Consider the following 19839-nt stretch of genomic DNA (forward strand, 5'->3'; position numbering starts at 1 on the left):
TCTGTTTTCGAATCTGCTCCAGCTCATACCAAGAGTGTCAGCTCAGCTTAGCAGAAAGACTTGATTTCCTCATGTCCCCATCAAATGAAGTTTCTTGTATGATTCTTCAAATTACCAATTAGATAATACTCTAACCTACTGTTCTCAGTGCTTGACATTTTTATAGAGAACCCACTTCTCATCACCAGTCACTATCTGGTCCAAAAAAGGTTCATTCATGGGATGTGACAGCAAAGAAGAGCACACATTCACTCTCTCTGTGCGATTAGACTTAGAAGGTTTGTGAGGAACCTATCGACCCAATTTGCTGACTTTTCGATGAATGGTTGAATGACCAAATCCAAGCTTCTCTGCTCGTTCTTCAACAGTTACAATGGGATTTTGCTCCACCAATGTTTTTTAGGATGTCCTCGTCAAACTCTACAGATCTTCCAGGACAAGGGTCATCTTCTAGTCTGCAGTTTCCGGCTCGGAATTTCTGGACCAACTGTTGACACTGGTTTATGTTTATTGTCCAATCCCTGTATACGGCTTTAATACTCCTCGCACCTTCTGTTGCGTTGTTGCCCTTATTGAACTCATAAAGCAAAATATGCTGAATATGCTCCTTTGTCACTTCCATTATAGCTTTGAAAAAATAACTATTAAAATCGAACTGCACTCTTCAAAACTTGCACTAAGAATAAGTACAAGGTAAAATTACTACCTGCTTTTATAGCAAGTTGATGCAGGTGGTTTATCCCATCCCCCTCCGACTTTTAGTTCATGCAAATGAAAAAACCGCATTATTTATGGGTATGAGCCAATACATTACACACCATAGATATATTTTGTGTGTATATATTTTGTATGTGTATATGAACATATGTATGCAGGTGTATAGATATAGGTGTGTGTTTATATAAGTATATGCATATATATACCAGCATGGAACACCAGACGTTAAACGATGATGATGATACACACACACACACACACACACACATGTATTGTGTGTGTGTGAGTGCAAAGGCTCACACATACATGCATGTGTGTACGTGCATGTATCTGTGCACATGAATGAGTGAGTGCATGCACACATGTATATATGTTTACATATCAAAATTGTAAACAAAGTTTACTATCCCCCTCCCACAACCAATATGCATACAACTAACCAAACCATCGTGTGGCACACAAGAGCACCCATTGCACACTTGTAGTGGTTGGCATTAAGAAGAGCATCCAGCCATAGAAACCATGCCAATCAGACTGGAGTCTGGTGCAGCCCCTCAGCTTACTAGCCCTAGTCAAACTGTCCAACCCATGCCAGCATGGACAACAGACATTGAAAGATGATGATGATATATAAGACTCTCTATTATGAAGTATTATAGAGTTTTCCTCACACACTTCTGTGACCTGTCCACAACCACAATTCCACTCAGTCACTTGTCAAACATCTTCAGGCTTGTAAGTGCTGAGACCACAAAAAAAAAAAAAAAGCATCCACACTGGTGCTGTGCAAAAGCACCAAGTCCACACTCTGTAAAGTAGTTGGCATTAGGAAGGGACATCCAGCCATAGAAACCATGCCGAAACAGACATAGGGTCTGAACAGCCCTTCAGCTTCTGTCAAACCATCCGACTCATGCCAGTATGGAAAACAGACATTAGTTGATGATGAGGAGAATGAAGATGATGATATTGTTAAAGTATATAATATAGGTTGTGACACAGATCTCCACCAACAACGGATGCTATTGCTCCTACTATCAACAAAAGTTCAAATTCTTTTATCATTATTATCTTTGTAAATATGATCCAGGATCCACTTCAGGATAAGCAACAATGTTACATCACATTCCTGCACCACTAAATATCTAAGATATTTTGGTTCTTTCTCAAGAAATTAATTTTGTTTCTTTCATTCTGGAATTTATTTTTTAAGATATTTACAAACTTAAGTCACAGTAACCAGCCTTGCACTTAACCTAACCCAACAGTATGTATGAGATGGGATGGGGCTGTTATTTGTCTGTGGAAATTACAACATAAAAGACTTACCAGATAAGAGACACAGAGCAGATACAGTCACCTGGCGATTAGTTCGCAAAATAATTGGGAGATAGACATCAATTCTTTTGGACAAAAGCATCATCATGGAGACCACAAGACTAATCCACCCAGTGAGGCTGAGACCTTGCATTACATGGTACCATGCTAGAAAGGAAATAAGAGATAGGAGCATAAGGATGAATTATTTAAAAAATACATTTAAATCAATGATAGAAAACTTGCTAGAAATGAAACTAAAAACTATAAAGGGTGTCAGGTGGCATTCCCATGAGATAAAACTGAGAGTAACATTTCACATTAGGATCTAATTCCTGCAACTAAAGACCATCACTAGCTAATTCTTGATTTACCAGAAATACAACTGTGAAGACTATGATACTGCAGAGTAAAAATAGGCACATTTTTGACTCTAGAATGCCTGAATTATCAATCTTCAGATTAAAATTATTAAGAATATGCATGGTTGTTAGTTTGTAAACATGATAACCTGAGATAAAATGGCTGAGTGAATAAAATATCAGCCTAAGAATTAATGGGAGTTATTGTGTTGTCTCTTAATTCTATAAACACAGTAGATCTCTCAAAAAAACAATACCAGATTTTGTAGCAAACTTAGCTGTCACATCTTATCCAAGGACAGATTTGTCTTCTGGCTACTTTCTTTATGATATCAAGTATCTTAACAATAGTGTTGTTAATTAACTTTCCAATGGCCAATCCCTATTTCACTATATTTCCAGTTGTTACACTAATAAACTCGACTGTGCAATTTAAGCAGAATAAAGTATTTTTCTTTTAACATACAGGTTTATTAGTTGTCTTATTCATGTATCTCATCTTTTACTAATGTGTAAAAGCAACAGACATACACACATGAAAGACAAAATTGAGACAAAAAGAAAGGAATTTCAAAAATTCCTCTTCAAAATTTGCAAAGACAGGTTACTAAAAAAAGATATTAAATATCTAAAGAATTTTTATAAATTTCTCATCCAGTGTAGGGATTTCTCATCCAGTGTAGGGATTTCCATTCAAGAAACACACACCTGAAAAGAGGACTGGAACCCCTCGCCTTCACAAAGACTAAGGTGAGGGACTTCCTCCAACAAACATGGCTGTTGTCAGGATGTGGTGTACAAATGTATATGACCTGGGATCAGCTTAGAAGTAAGGTCACTTGCTCAATGATTTCAAGTCACTTGACATAGATGTGGTAGCTATCAGAATCTCTGAAGTATACACGCACTTGCTCTCATCTTATGGTCAGTCAAGATGAGATAGCATCCCAACAGAGGTAAGAAGGCCAGATTTCTTCACACATCTAAAACTTTTCCTGAGGGTGTTCCAATCACTACTACTAGTGGAGAATTGGAACTGAATTTAAATTCATGCGGGGATAGCATAGAGCAGCAGGGGTAGCAAAAGCATTGGTAACCTGCTCAGAAATTTCCAACTGTTTGAAAAGTATCAACTAGGTTTCCCTGATGTGGCACTGTGGACATGGAACACTGTCATCCTTGTCATCTATTTTATGGTCCTGTATTAGGGAGAAATCGTGAAACCAGCCTCCTTGATTTACTACAGGAGAGACAGAGTAGACATGTAAAGTTTGTAATGACAATTTTGTTGGGACATTGCCAATTTTGTTATATATTTTATCAAAAAGCACTCAAGTGATTAGAGGAGAAATGGATACTGCTTAAAATTTCTAAAGCTATCTTTCAATTAATCAAAAAATAGTTTAAGGAAGGCACAGGCACTCAGCAAGAGATGCCCTTCACATCATATCTCTCATCACCAACATTTTTATTCCCATCGATTCCTTAATATTGTAACTTCTGTTCTTTTACTGGGAGATGAGGAAGGGCTCATCTCTACATGTTCATATTCTTAAGAGGTAGTGTATCACTGTGAAGTGCTCAATCACCTATCCATAGGTTAAATATAAAAATTTCTAAAAGCTATCGAAACATCTTACCTGGTTCTTCTGCATAAAAAGCTGGGATAATCTGACATCGAAGGCAATCACAGAACTTCACCCACCACAGGCCATAAAACGAGTGGGGTGGCAGCTGGAACCAGGCATGAGTAAAGGCAGCTAAGCAGTAGAGAACATTAGCTGTAAATACAAAAATGAGGCTGACTATTTCCAAGCTACCCCTTCCTCCTTTCATGTTGAAGTCTTCGCCAGACAATTTCATTTTTAAGTCTTGAATGTCTGTATCCATTTGTCATTGTTTGCTTTCAAAATGCACAAAATGTGGTAACTGAAAGTGTTAATAAAGACAACATTAACCAAGAAGGAAATAAAGTAAGAATAAAACTCAAAGATTACTCAAGTCAAAGAAATTATGAGTATCAACAAATTACAATTGATAACCTGCTGAGTAAGATAGAAAAGCAATAACAAGACATAAAAACTGTAGTTATATATACACATATGAATGTGACAAATTCTACCCTCAAGCCTTAGATCATACTTTGATCTGTTTTTATTGTTACTAGGTAATTACATTAACTAAATTTAGTTATTACATTTCTGTTGAGTTACTAATACCACGACAATCAGACACATTCCATTTTAACATCCTTGATTTAATATCTCTATCAAATCTATGAACTTTAGCCTTAACCTGACAAACACCAACCATTTTCATACGATGTATGCATCTCACTTAATGCATTTTGTACAAATCCAAAACTCTCATCTCAAAAGATATTTCTTTTTCTTCTTTGATGTCCAACCCTATCTCTTCTACCAACCTTGTACTGACCATTTGTTGAGAGAGCCAACTCTTATTCATAGGGATCCTGCATCCTTACATTTAACATCAGAGTTTAGGTACTTGGTTTCTACTGAGCACTAATTCTATGTACAGATTATCTATATGTCCTTTGACACCTTACCTATCATTTGTGTGTGCGTGTGTGTGCATGCATGTGTCTGCATCTGTGTGTGTGTGTTTGTACAAGTGAGTTGATATTTCCCCTTGTCTTTGTGTGTCAACTGGTTGTAAATAAAATTTTCATTCAAATGATGTATTTGTTTCCAGGTCTCCGTGTAAGCTTGTCTGGACTGTTTGTTGTTGAATGGACTTGGATATTATTACTTCACTCAGAAACACATTAGGAGTGGCATCATGAAGGGTGCCCTAACATACTCCTGTCTGGCCCATGGAAATGTACATGTTAATACAATGATGGTGATCATCAACATTTAATGCTCACGTGGGTCAGATGGAATTTGTCAACACAATATTTCCCCAAGACCAAACATGTTTTCCTCAAAAAAAACTGGGAATGAACACTGCTTGCATGACAGTGATGCTCATTTACAACCATCATGTGATGTCAAGACAGGAGTAATACACAATCACAATCACAAACACATCAACATCATTTAACATCTCTTTTTCTGTGCTGGCATGAGTTGGACAGTTTGACAGGATCTGGCAAACTGCAGAAATGTGGTGCACTCCAACATCAGCTTTGATATGGATTCTACAGTTGGATATGTTTCATAATGCTAACCAATTTATACTATGTACTTGGTGCTTTTTTTTTGTGACATCAGCACTAGTGATTTCCGCAGAAGCTGCATTTGCCAGCATATAAGGTACAGCCTCACATAAGATGCACCCCAATTTCTTAAATATTTTGTGGAAAAAACAATGTTTGATCATACACTCACATTTTCAATTGGTTTTGTTAGGGAAAATGAGGGATTTAGTTCATATGAAAACAATATTGTGACAGTATACTTGGATAAAATATAAATCTGCATATTTCTGGAGAGAGTTCAGAATGCTCTTCATCATCATCATTGTCATTTAACATCCGCCTTCCATGCTGGCATGGATTGGACAGTTTGACTGAGGGCTGGCAAGCCAGAAGGCTGCACCAGGCTCTAATCTGATCTGGCAAAGTTTCTATATCTCGATGCCCTTCCTAACACCAACCACTCTGAGAGTGTAGTGGGTACTTTTTACATGCCACCGGCATGAGGGCCGATCAGGCAGTACTAGCAACGACCATGCTCAAATGGTGCTTTTTACGTGCCACCAGCACGGGAACTAGTCAGGCAACGATCATGCTTGAATGGTGCTTTTTATGAGCCAGTAAATAGCAAAGAGCCTTTCCACTAGAGTAAAAGGCAGATTATATGATGCTTGTATAAACAACTATGCTACATAGTAATGAGAACACACAAAAGTGGAAAGAAATGAAGCCAACATACTCTGTTGATGTACACTGTCAATGTGTATGTACAACAAAATGTAAATGTGTTGAGAGAAAAATTAGACATAAGAGGTATCAAATGTTGTGTGCAAGAGAGGACACTGCATTGGTATGATCATGTGATGTGTATGGATGAAGACAATAGATCACTAAATGTGAACAGGATCTATGGAAGAAGAAGACCAGGGAGGTGTGGAATAAAGTGGTGAAAAATTACCTCCAGATGTTAAGCTTCACAGAGGAGATGACAAAGGACCATGATTGACAATTTTCTGTGCTTGAGAAAACTCATCCAGAAAAGCAAAACTTTGTCATCTCTTGTATGAGGCTCAACATCTTTAGATCAGCCATCACCACTTCATCCCAACTCTTCCTGGGTCTCTGGTCATGTGATGCATACAGATGAGAACAGCTGCATAAAGAAGTGTTGATTGCCGAAGTGGATGGAACTTATGGAAGAGGGAGTCCCAGGAAGATGTAGGATGAAGTGGTGAGGGCTGATCTCAAGATGTTGAGCCTCATGCAGGAGATGAGAATGGGCCAGGAAGTCTGGTGATACAAAGTTCTTGAGGAAACCCATCTGCTTCGGCATTACACTGACTCAACACCAACCAAGAAACTAAACTACCTCTCCTCCATGCCCCTGCAGCTTAACCCCACCTTGTCATTCCTCACTCTTCACAACTGTATCATTACTATCCTGACATTCTCCCTGCAACCTTCATCTCCCTTCTCTCCAATTCATACCTCATCAGTTATAACCCTTTACCTTGCCAAACTTCTTTTACCGCTGCAGGCTGCCTCCCCACACAGTCTTGCAATAGCCCTCCCCATCCACTCCTACTTACCTTATGCCTTGAGGAGTCACCTGGACACTTCATCTATTTATTTCTTCACAGCTTCTACTGATCACTCTCACCCTCCCCTAAATATAAGTAACCATGCACCTCTTCTACAAGAACCTGCTCTCTGCACTCTCTTCTCTCATACTCTAACTCTTCCTCCCCTGATATAAAACTGACTCCAGCTCCCTCAGGATTCATAGTCTTGCAAGCTACATGGCAACTTCAACAGTGCTAGTGCCATGAAAAGGGCATCCAGTACTTATTGTAAAGTAGGTGGCATTACGAAGGGCATCCAGTAGTAGAAACCCTACCAAAGCAGACATGGAGCATAATGCAGTCCTTGGGCCCATAAGATCCACTCAAACCATCCAAACATACCAATACGGACATTAAATGATGATGATGATGACGATGATAGCACATACACAAAAGAAGATTTGCAAAAATTAGAACTAAATGATGCAAACATGTTGGATATTTACCAATGAGCTGAGAGGAAACTGAAATACAAGAAGAATCAGATGAAGAATGCAAGAGAGACGACTGGCCTGGTATAGACATGAAATTCATGAGGATGATCACAGCAGCATAAAGAAGTGCCAGGTGCATGAAATGGAGGGGTTCTGCAAGAAAGGAAGACCTAGGAAGACATGGAACTAAATAGTGAAAACTGATCTCAAAAGAACACACAAAGATAACAAAGAACTATGAAGATTGATGATAAGCAATGCTGGAGACGGTCACACCCATGCAAGCTCCCTGCAACATTTCATCAATATTTTTTCAAATCTCCATTTTCAGCCCTCTCTCTTAATCACCAAGTTCGCTAAGTAAAGAAAAATGACATTGGCTTAGTCCATATTCAAGCCCCTTTTCTCCCTATCATTAATCTACATTTCTATCTCCGATCAAGATGCCTGTAAAGAAGAACCGCTTCCGATCAGGGTCCACACCACCGTCACCATTCTGCATCGCTTACAATCACTCCCTTTCCCTCGTTATTGACGTTTGTCACTTTTACCATTGCCCTTGTAATTTAACGGAATTTGGCTGCTATTTCTAATGGGACTCGCGAAAATAGGGAGTAGAACTATTGTTTGACCATTTGAAAATATTTTAGTTACAAATGTTCAAATTAACAAGATTAAAGACGTTTTCATAACATTAATAGGCGAAGGTAAAGAATACGCACACCACCCGTTTTCGGGGGTTAGGATTAGGATAGATTTAGAGTTAGGGTTACACCGAAAACGGGTGGTATGCGTATTCTTCGCCTCCACCACATTAACATTGTATATAATATACAATACATTATAGGATTAATAGTTAGTGAAGGACGCACCAAAAACCCGATCTAATTTCGATCATCCCTGGTTTAAAACGTCTTATAACAAACGAAAGGTGGAAATGTAAATCGTCTGCTGGTGAAAATACCGAAACTATTTTGATGAAAAGTAGAAATAAGTGCACACACTTTGGACTTTCAACTCTATATGTTCCTAGAGGATATAGTTTATCTACAGTGTTGATATGGTATAATACAGTGATGATTACAGTCGTGTTGTGGCCCCAAACTAATGAAATCAGTGGTTCCTGACAGGATTGAGGTGGAGGAGCTGTAATTTATATCATTGAACAGAGACACAACGTAGAGCAGAACACAAAATACTAACAAAACATTGACTATCTGACATATAATGTTTCTATAAGATTATCAAAAGTTTCTCCGCTTAAAAGTAAACGAAACAAGTTTAAAACCAAGAAATGCAAATATTTTTACCTGAACTGTCCCAACATGGAGGAGCGACAGGGGCAGATAACTGAGACGGAAGGGCAGATAACTAAGACAACTTCCAGCCTGGCTGACTGTCACAACTGAGGACAATACTTGTTCATAGTTGTTACCATTAGCCTACCGTGGCAATGCCAACCCATTTAGCTATGCCAATTTCATCTCTTGCAGCCACCTTTCATGAAATTTATTAGGACAGCACCTCCCTCTATATCCTCTTCCTCCTCTCTGAGAGGTACTTGAAGAAGTTGATGAGAGATTGTTCTGAGAGGAAAAGCTCTTTTCAGACCTTTCAACCACATCAAACCTACAACTTCCTTTGCTATAACCATCAGACAGAGGAAGACAACCGACATTTCCTTGCCGAATGAACAGTGATTCGATATTAGACTCGGTCAACAGTTAGATCCGTCCCACATATAATAACAACTATTCGACATAAACCCACATAATGCACTAACACTGAACGAGTTCGTAATAGTCAATTTCGTCGGCCTGTGTGTATCACGTACATGTTCGCTTGTCAACAGCTCTAAACATGGCCATGACTGTAGAGTTTATTCCGAACAATATTTCCCATCCGTGGCACTGCCAGACAAAAGACTTCCCAATACTTGATTTTAAAGTTTTCAAATAGAGACTACCCGGACGATCTCAGGTCATCATTGCTAATATTATCCACTAACTCTCTATAGAATGCCACCAACTTTTTGACCCAAATGATACGATTGCAGTTAGAAAGATGAGTTAGGTAAGAAACAAAAAATGGGTTGCATGAACAGCAATGACACTTATTCCCTGTTACGTACAGTGTCTTATCAGCTTACCAGCCGCATCAGCCCGTTTCTTTATACTAATCGTTTGAAACAGACAGGATTCCTGACAATTGCTCCTTCCACAAGAAGCGAACGAGCAGGGGTGTAGTTATGCCGTTAATTATATGCCCAGTCCAACATTGTAATGTGATGTTAAGTCTTTTAATGTCCATAAAATCTCATTATTTCATTTACCTCATGTGCTATTATTGTCTCGACATGAATAACATAAAATACACGATGCTCTAGTTAATGATGATAATGAGAGTGTGTGGCTAAAAATTATAGAGCTAAAGAAATAATCCTATCTTACCGGCGCGTGCGCGAGCGCAGATCAAAAAATCTAAGGGAGGCTACCGCTGAGGTGAGAGTTAGCAGTCGACAGGAAGTGATGTCATTGACGTTGTCTTTCTCTCCAAGTTGAGGGAAGAACCACTCCCACTGGTCTTATGCGCTTTACTTTCCTATACACGGTACTGAATTGTTTACAGTCGTCTCTTTTGTCCAAGCCGGATAATTTGAATTCAGTTGTATCTACACAGGTATATTTCGCCGATGTCAACTTACCTGAACAGCGGCCGGAGCCGCCAAAACACAATCGACGGCGACGATTTCTGGGCCGTGTCACAAATTGAACGTTCAGCCATCAAGTTTAATTTATTCGATGATGATATCTCTGTTGACAACGCATCAGATTTTGCTTCAAAGATCCTTTCATGTAGAGATGAAGAAGATGAAGTAAGTGAAAGTCTTGCTTCTCTCATAGACTGTGAAACTGCAACAACACCTGGAGACCACCCACTGGCACATGCTAAAAATCTGAGTTTAAAATCAAACCAGGCGAATCTTATATCGAGAACAGGCACACCAGCGAAACCCTCGAATTTACCAGGTAGCAATCAACATTGTTCATCTTCTCCTTCGACTCCAGCTACTGAGTCAAATAGCAGCAGTTTGCAACAAACAGGATCATCTTCCTATGGTCACGGCCGATCAAAAAGCGATACAACCAGTGCTATTCTACCTGATCCACACGCCAATACGAGGCGAGGTAGTCAACACACCTCTAGCCAAACATTCCCTAAGCCTGGCTTCAGTTCTGCAGATTCTAACTTAAGTATAGATGATGTAATCGAAAAATCTGTTCCCAAAACAGCGTCTTCGTCATCCCTCCATAAACTTGAAGCCGAGGTAATTTCTTTAAAACACTCACTAAGGACAGCTGATCGTGAAAAGTGGTTAAAACCTCCGATTTCTGAGACCCTCAAAAGAATTCGAGATGGTGAAGTCCACTCTGGCATTAATATGTACCGAACGCGTGAAGACAAGGTAGAGATTTTAAATAAAGCTACTGAAAGTCATGATGGTAACATAATTATTACAGTTGTCCTATTTCTTCGCCAGACACTCAAAGACAGTATATTCCATGACATTCTCAAGAGCCATCCCATTGCTGCTAATCATTACACCAGTCATATGCGGGCTCTGAAGAATTACTCTGAACTGATATGTTTTTTAAAAGGAATGGATATGCACGAGGAAGCTGCTATGACCATGTATAAGCAAGCAATCAGCTGTAAGGATTTAGCCAATAAGTTTAGCAGCCTCAAAAAATGTCTGCAAGAATACAAATCCAGTTACCCAGGTATGTCAACAGAACTTTGGTTGATTGAAAGTCAACTTGCACTTTTAGAATGGCAAAATACTGTTGAAAGTATGGATAAAAGTGACCAACGTAACACCATTTTACAAAAAATCCCACCTACAAAACCTCTCGTTGATACATCTGTGATTTATTCTTTATATTATAGTGCTTTGTATCATTACAATGACAAAGAAGCAGAATTTGCCTCACCAAATATCTTGCGCAACAAACACCAATTAACAGAAAAACAGTTTTTATGGACAACTTTAACTGCCAGGGCTTACTTGAAAGCCTGGCCTAGCATTGAAGATATGTTAACAACAAAAGGTAATATTTTCAGTGGCAAGAGACTTAGGGCAGTGATAGGACTTGATAAAGTTGCAGAACTATTGTATCAGTTCGGAGCAGAGGAGGCTGACATTAAAAAATACCTGTTGGCCATGAACGACAATGAAAAGTGTTTGCAACTTTCTCAAAAACTAAAATGTTATGAGACTTTCATTGAAACATGTGTTGCAATGAAAGATCGCCGAGAGCTGGAAATATTTGCTCAGAAATTTTCAGCAAATGCTGAGTTACATCAGAAAGCCATAGATGCTCTGAACACATCAACCATCAAATGGAAATGAAAAACTGTTCTTAAACTTTCTCTATTGATGAAATATATATATACATACATATACTATATGTGTGTGTGAATGCCCAGTTGTTATAGCCATTCTAATGTGTATATAAATATGTACATAAATATTGATTACTTAAAACTTCACATGTTCAATATTTTTATTTCTATTATTTTATTTCTACTTGAACAAATTATTAGTTTAATATGTCAGCTGCTTTAAAAAAAACTCACTTGCAAGATCTCTGCAAGGGTAGCTACCTTCTTGCCACTAGTTTTTGAAATCCTAAAAAAAGTAGAGGTGTAACTCTTCAATGACTTGATCACGAAAAGAAAAAATTTCTATAAAAGTGTGTGTGTGTGTATATATATATATATATATATATATATACACACACACACACACATATATATACATATAGTCATGCATGCATATATATATATATATATATAACACAACCCCACCATTTACTGACTTATATATATATATATATATATATATATATATGGTGTCTCGGTGGTCTTGTGGGTAAAGGCATATGTAGACACCAATAACATTCTCACGGTGGTGCACCAGCATGACCGCAGCCACTTGGCTGAAACACATAAATAAATAAATAAATAAATGTATATGCATATATATATATATATATATGCATGTATATATATATTCATGCATGCATATATATATATATATAATATATATAGGCGCAGGAGTGGCTGTGTGGTAAGTAGCTTGCTTACCAACCACATGGTTCTGGGTTCAGTCCCACTGCGTGGCACTTTGGGCAAGTGACTTCAACTATAGCCTCGGGCCGACCAAAGCCTTGTGAGTGGATTTAGTAGACAGAAACTGAAAGAAGCCCGTTGTATATATGTATATATATATATATGGATGTGTGTGTATGTGTTTATCTCCCCAACATCGCTTGACAACCGATGCTGGTGTGTTTACGTCCCCGTAACTTAGCGGTTCGGCAAAAGAGATCAATAGAATAAGTACTAGGCTTCCAAAGAATAAGTCCTGGGGTCGATTTGCTCGACTAAAGGTGGTGCTCCAGCATGGCCACAGTCAAAAGACTGAAACAAGTAAAAGAGTAATACATATGCATACATATATATATACACATATATGTACATACATATATGTTCACATACATATACATATATATACACACACACACATATATATACATATATATATCATCAGGTGGTGCTATTAAGTTAGACATGGCCTGGACCAATCTTTGGTCGAAACATATCTAAGTTTTTTATCTAAGTTTATGCATATATATTTATATTTAAGAGAGGAATATGTTCGCATGGATGATGGTTCACTTGCATTAAACAAGGCTGCAAATAGAGAGGTTTGGAGATGCCACTATGAAAGGTTGTTAAATAAAGAAAATGAATGGGAGAAAGAGAGTCTGCCGAATGCCAACCCAACAGAGGGACCAGCTATCTGAATTGACAGTACCTTGGTAGATAAGGCAATTAAGGGCATGAAGACAGGGAAAGCCCCCGACCCATCAGGAATCACCGCAGAGATGCTCAAACTATCTGGCAGTGTTTGCTATAGCCTAGTTACCCGTATAGTCAACCAGGTGATACATGAAGGAGTCATACCCAATGACTGGTGTAGCAGCACCATAGTCAACTGCTACAAAGGTAAAGGTGACGTATTAAATAGGAATAATTACAGAGGTATCAAGTTGTTGGATCAGGTAATGAAAGTCACGGAGAGGGTCATAGCCCAATTAATTGGAGAGAAAGTCATCCTGGATTAGATGCAGTTTGGGTTCGTGTCAAGTAAGAGCACCACTGATGCTATATTTCTGGTAAGACAGCTGCAGGAGAAATACCTAGCCAAAGATAAACCTCTGTACCTGGCTTTCGTTGACATGGAGAAAGCCTTTGACAGGGTCCCCTGATCCCTTACCTGGTGGTCAATGAGGAAACTAGGGATAAATGAATGGTTAGTGAGAGCTGTCCAAGCCATGTACAGGGATGCTGTCAGTAAGGTGAGGGTAGGCAACGAGTACAGTGAAGAATTCTGGGTAGGGGTACCCCAAAGATCTGTTCTCAGCCCCCTCATATTCATCATAATCCTCCTGGCAATAACACAGGAATTCAAGACAGGATGCTCCTGGGAGCTCCTCTATGCTGATGCCCTTGCTTTAATTGCTGAGTCATTATCAGAACTAGAGAAGTTTTAGGTGTGGAAGCAAGGATTAGAATTGAAGGGCCTTAGAGTCAACCTAGCTAAAACCAAAGTCTTAATAAGTAGGAAGGCAGACAAACCACGAATCCCTTCAGGCAGATGGCCCTGCTTGATGTGTACAAAAGGCATAGGTAGAAACTCCATAAGATGTACCCAGTGTAAGCCATGGACACACAAGAGGTGTAGTAATATCAAAGGAAGGCTAACTGGGAAGATAGTTTTTGTATGTGGCAGATGCTCAGGAGTAATAAACACTGAAAATGTGCAGAGAACAACTTGTGTCACATTCCAGGGAGAAAAACTAGAAGTAGTTGATAGCTTCCGTTACCTAGGTGACCAAGTCAGTAGCAGGGGAGGGTGCACTGAAAGTGTAGCTGCTAGAATAAGAAAAGCCTGGGCAAAGTTCAGAGAGCTCCTACCTCTGCTCTGCTGGTGACAAAGGGTCTATCGCTCAGATTAAAAGGTAGAGACTGTGGCGCGTGTCTACGAACAGCCATGCTACATGGCAGTAAAACATGAGCCGTGACTACTGAGGACATGCATAAGCTCGCAAGGAATGAAGCCAGTATGCTCTGATGGATGTGTAATGTCAGCGTGCATACTAGACAGAGTGTAAGCGCCCTGAGAGAAAAGTTGGACTTAAAAAGCCTCAGATGTGGTGTTCAAGAGAGACAACTGCACTGGTATGGTCATGTGTTGCGAATGGATGAGGATAACTGTGTGAAAAAGTGTCACACCCTAGCAGTTGCTTGAGAAGACCCATCAAGTCAAGTGAGACCGTAACCCATGACCTATGCCACTTATGAGTACCCTTAATTCATTGTACAATAAACCTTGCTTGCGAAAACCTGTTGAGGTAAGTGAAATCGAAATCACTGATGTGGCCAATGACAGTACCACCTGATTGGCACCCGTGCCTGTGGAATGTTAAAAGCACCATCCAAGCATGATCGTTGCCAGCGATATATATATATATATATATATATATATATATATATATATATATATATATACACATACATACATACAATATTAGATATGTACATATATACACAAGGGTACTACATGAGTACCTATATCGCTAAAGATAGAAGTCAAAAAATACTTCTGAACCACCGAATAGTCACAAATCTATTACAGACATGAGAGGCAAAAATATCAGTGAACAATAACCCTAATCTTAACCCAGTAGAGGTAAGACATTATTATTGTTCACTGATATTTTTGCCTCTCATGTCTGTAATAGATTTGTGACTATTCGGTGGTTCAGAAGTATTTTTTTACTTCTATCTTTAGCGATATAGGTACTCATGTAGTACCCTTGTGTATATATGTACATATCTAATATTGTATGTATATATTTTATTAATATGCCTGTACGGCCGCTAATTCGCTTGCCACTTGTGATGGTATTTTAATAATACCATCCCTATATTTATTTATACATATATACATATATATATATATATATATATATATATATATATATATATGTATGTATATATATATATATACATACTTATATGTATGTACATACCTATATGTATGTACATATATATATATATATATATACATACCTATATGTATGTACATATATACACACACACACACACACATACATATATATACAAGTGGCAGGAATGCTGGGGCCAGTGTATTGCTGAGCAAGGTGACTATTTCGAAGGAGATGATGTTAAAACTTAAGTAAATAAGTTATTTTTCATTAAACATGACTAGTCTGAAAACTTTATATATACACAAACACACAGACATATATATCCTTTAATGGTAGGGTACTGTTACTATGGTATCAATGAATTATTCATCTCCCAATTTGATGTTGATCATTCACTTTTAGTTTTTGACTAATGTGTGAATGTCTTTATATTCAGTGAGTAATGCCAATATACATATGAACATTAATTCAAATTTTATAAATTATTTATAAACACAGTGTATTCAATAATCATTTAATTACAGGTTTATTATATAGTATTTACCACAAATGTCATATTTAAAAACAGCTTCATAGGTCTATGGTATGTTAGCAGAGGACAGGGATTCCTTACTTCAACACAGATATCTTTTCACACAAATAAAGAAAAATATAGAGATGAAGTGGAAAATGATCTAGCACAAGACACACACATCCAAATGGAGAAAGAAAAAGATGGAGTAGAGGGATACATGTAATCACACAATACTTTTCTAAATAGTATTACTAACACATTTAAGTTTCTTGTAGAATTCCCAAAGATATGATCCTTTAAATGCATAATATAATTTCTTTAAAGTCTTTTTGTGTGTAGGTAAAGGAGAAAAATTATTTTCAGTTTGAACATTGAGAAGTCATTGAGAGGTTGGGGAGGGTCACTTAACGTGAACCAAACACAGTAAATTGTTCATAAGGACATGCTGTGTTGTTCTACTTTTACAGTGTAGTAACTCGGCTCATCAAGATAGTTATTGGACACCGAAACGTGGTCAATTGGTAACACACTGAAGAAGGAGATTGTCATCTGCTCGGAAGAATCTTTCACATTTTCAAATATTGTTTTCCAAAAATATGGTTGGGACTTGTCCAGGAAACTGTTGATACAGGAAACAGGAACAGAAAATTCAAAAGTCTGTTTACTTTCTAGTGGGTTACTGGTGAAATGCTTTAATGTAGTCAAAGCTGTAGAACTCAAAGTGGAGTGAGGCAGTTTAAGATATACGTCAAGTAAGGTGACCAACTCATAAACAATGTGTAGTTTTTCTAATCGTGACATTCTCTCTTGGATATTCCAGGCACGGTCAGTGTAGAACTGTAGTTGGTCAAGTGTTGCAAGTTCGTTGGACACCAACATACTGATGTAGTCATTACATAGTTTCTCAACACCTATATCAATCAGTAGCTTCAATGGTACATAACCTTCCATGTCTGGGGTGTCCATACTGTTCATGTAGGAGCTGCGCACCAGTTCAGCAATACGAGTCTTGTTAGTCTTGTGCACCAATGGTTGTATGTTTTTACACTGTAGTTCATCAAACATGAAGTTTAGACAGTCAATAAGCTCTTCATAGCTGTGACAATTCATTAAAACATTCCAAACTCTATCAGAAAAGTCCTGATCTTTTCGATTAAACATAGGTATTTTGTGAGGAATTTCTTCATTATTCTCATTTTCATTGAAGTTATCATCAATGTCAGCATCACCAAGCTTTAAGTGTTCAAAAAGATTCTTCAAATCGTCAATAACAGATGTACTTTCAGATTCTGGCATCAACCAATTGACTTTACCTTTAGAAAGTCCCTCAAAAAATCCTCGCAGAGTTGAGAACTCTTGGAATTTTTTATAAGTTGGTCCCGTTTTATCTCCAGGCACAATTTTAACCTTGACAGTAACCCTAGCTTCAGGTGAAGGTTTATCCAAGTATTTCATGGATTTATTCCATTCTGCTTCGAGAATTATTTTACTCGTCTCTTCACTTTGATCATTATTCGAGGCAGTACTACTGTCAAACACATGATATTCTGCTCTGTTGTGGAGTTGGCGCATGTTTTCAGGAAAAGCATCAGAAGTGGAAGAAATGGAGGAAAGATTGTTAGTTGTTTGTGCAACAGTTATTCTGGAGTACAACAACATGTTGTTGCTATCAACATCGACTTCAGGTGAGACATAAACAAATGCTGTGTTTAGCAAATCTTCTCCATTGCAATACACCAAAATCGGAATCCGTTCTTCTTTGCTAACAGAATATTTGGGCGACAACATAAGAGAGCAGAAAACAGACAAGACACGTTTAGAATATGAAAGACTAATGGGAAGAAACGAACTTTGGTTCTTTACATACACAGATTTCAAAGGAGAGACAACGACACGATTCAGATCGGCATATTCTTTCATTTCCAAAGGCGAACCTTCATATAAACTATTATTGTCGTCAGAAATATCACTCTTCTGAGAAAGGACATCAGATAGATTGCTTTCATATGAGTTGTTACGAGTTTTCACAGTGGCATTGTCTTTTCTTCCGAGACAAACCACAATAAACGGCAGAGTAAAAGAAAAGATGTTCTGCAAAATATCCAAATCGCCAAACAATGACACATCACGAACAATATATAACATCGTATCTTGAAACTTGATGACATTATTATTGGTCGTGGGGCTTTTGAAAAGCTTGCCGAGACATTCCTGAAATTGAGGAATTAATTTAATATCCATATTTACCTTAAAATATTTTAATTAAATAAATCTCGGTTCTCAGTTAAACTCAGCTGTTAAATAAACCGCCACAAATGAAGGTTAGTTACAAAAACAAAAATAGTGAATTGGGTGAGACTGTCTTTCTGTCTCTCCTTCACACACACATATATATATATATATATATATATATATATATATATATATATATGTATGTATGTATGTGTGAAGGAGAGACAGAAAGACAGTCTCACCCAGTCTCACTTAATATATATATATTAAGTGAAAATAATTTTTTTAAATGAAAGCTAAGAAAATGATAAAAATGACGGTAATTACGTTTCAGCATTTCCATTTTAGTCTTTATATGAAACCCACGTAATAACTGTCTCAAATAAACGAAGTCGTCGTTTGCAGTTTCGCACCTTTCCTCCGTTTTAGATGTCGCAGATTACTAATATGCCTCCCCCCAAAAAAGTTTAACCGCCCCCTCACTACCACCACTCCCCCCACTAAAATTTTGAACTTTTTCGAAATTTTCTTTTCCCTATGATTTAGATTCCGAATCTTGCAAGAAACCACGTTTTCAAATTGTTAAATTCATTAAGCAGATAGATAGGTGTATAAAGAGATAGAGAGATATGGATGTCTTCCTGTGGTTAAAAACAACAGTAACACCGTCTTCTGTAGGACCACCACATTTAGTTGACAAATATATTTTATGAATAAAGGGACAGGGAATAAATAGATAGACAAATGAATAAAAGGATGAAAAAGTTTCAAAATTTAAAATTGGGGGCGGGGGTGAAATTTGAGCCCCTAATTAAACTTTATAATATTAATGATTAAGCATTAATGTTTGTTTCTCATCAATTGGTGTATATTTAATTGACATGAAATTATTATTTACGGCAAACACGAGTAAAACGCAAATTCTTTTCACTCTAATGTTTTTGTCTATATTTAATTTCGATTTGCTAAGATCTCTTTAAAGTAAACAAAATCAAAAATTTAAACTGGGAGGCGATTTTTTTTTCTTTGCATATTCTTTATCTTCGACATCTTAAAGGTAGGAATCTGAAAATTTTTTTGCAAAAAAATGCATTTTTCAAGGCGAGGTGCGATGCTGCATTATCCCCGTCGTTTGACCTGCTAAAAAAAGCAGCCAAATTGTAATTTTGGAGTTACAAGTGGGAACATCATTAACAAAAAAAAAACAATAGCGGCCGAGGTAAAGAATACGCACACCACCCGTTTTCGGCCTAGAAGGGTGTATTCTTTACCTTCGACCTAATCGTTACTAATTGCATTAATGTTTTTACTTGTCATTAGACTGCAGCCATGCTGGGGCACTTCTTTGAGAAATTTTAGTTGAACTAATCGACCCCAGTATTTATTTTGAAATCTGATAT

At 37.7% G+C, this 19839-nt stretch overlaps 3 protein-coding genes across 6 annotated transcripts in view; 1 reads left to right on the plus strand and 2 right to left on the minus strand.

The window, feature by feature from the left end:
• Nucleotides 1-18791, minus strand: part of LOC106881196 (uncharacterized) — a 19554-nt gene extending 763 nt beyond the window's left edge. Inside the window, exons 1-3 of one of the 4 annotated variants that reach the window (XM_089359157.1) lie at nucleotides 18767-18791; nucleotides 4037-4325; nucleotides 2047-2202 (exon numbers count right to left, since the gene is read on the minus strand). In XM_089359157.1, the coding sequence (XP_089215283.1) occupies nucleotides 2047-2202; nucleotides 4037-4286 (406 nt within the window). In that variant the 5' untranslated portion in view covers nucleotides 4287-4325; nucleotides 18767-18791. Of the gene's footprint in view, nucleotides 1-2046; nucleotides 2203-4036; nucleotides 4326-7624; nucleotides 7764-8922; nucleotides 9063-10062; nucleotides 10087-18766 lie in introns of those variants that run through there. The other 3 variants (XM_052971407.2, XM_014931492.3, XM_052971406.2) reach the window with 3 other exon arrangements.
• LOC106881195 (spermatogenesis-defective protein 39 homolog) lies at nucleotides 9018-12158 on the plus strand. Its single transcript, XM_014931491.3, has one exon. It carries the CDS (start codon nucleotides 10305-10307, stop codon nucleotides 12021-12023), a length of 1719 nt encoding a protein of 572 aa, XP_014786977.1. The 5' UTR covers nucleotides 9018-10304; the 3' UTR covers nucleotides 12024-12158.
• On the minus strand, nucleotides 16196-18577 carry LOC106881194 (protein zwilch homolog). The gene has a single exon (XM_014931490.3). It carries the CDS (start codon nucleotides 18446-18448, stop codon nucleotides 16640-16642), a length of 1809 nt encoding a protein of 602 aa, XP_014786976.1. The 5' UTR covers nucleotides 18449-18577; the 3' UTR covers nucleotides 16196-16639.
• Nucleotides 18792-19839: the final 1048 nt, after the last annotated feature.

The sequence above is a fragment of the Octopus bimaculoides genome, chromosome 11, assembly GCF_046866305.1.
Source record: "Octopus bimaculoides isolate indiv1 chromosome 11, ASM4686630v1, whole genome shotgun sequence".
Lineage (NCBI taxonomy): Eukaryota > Metazoa > Mollusca > Cephalopoda > Octopoda > Octopodidae > Octopus > Octopus bimaculoides.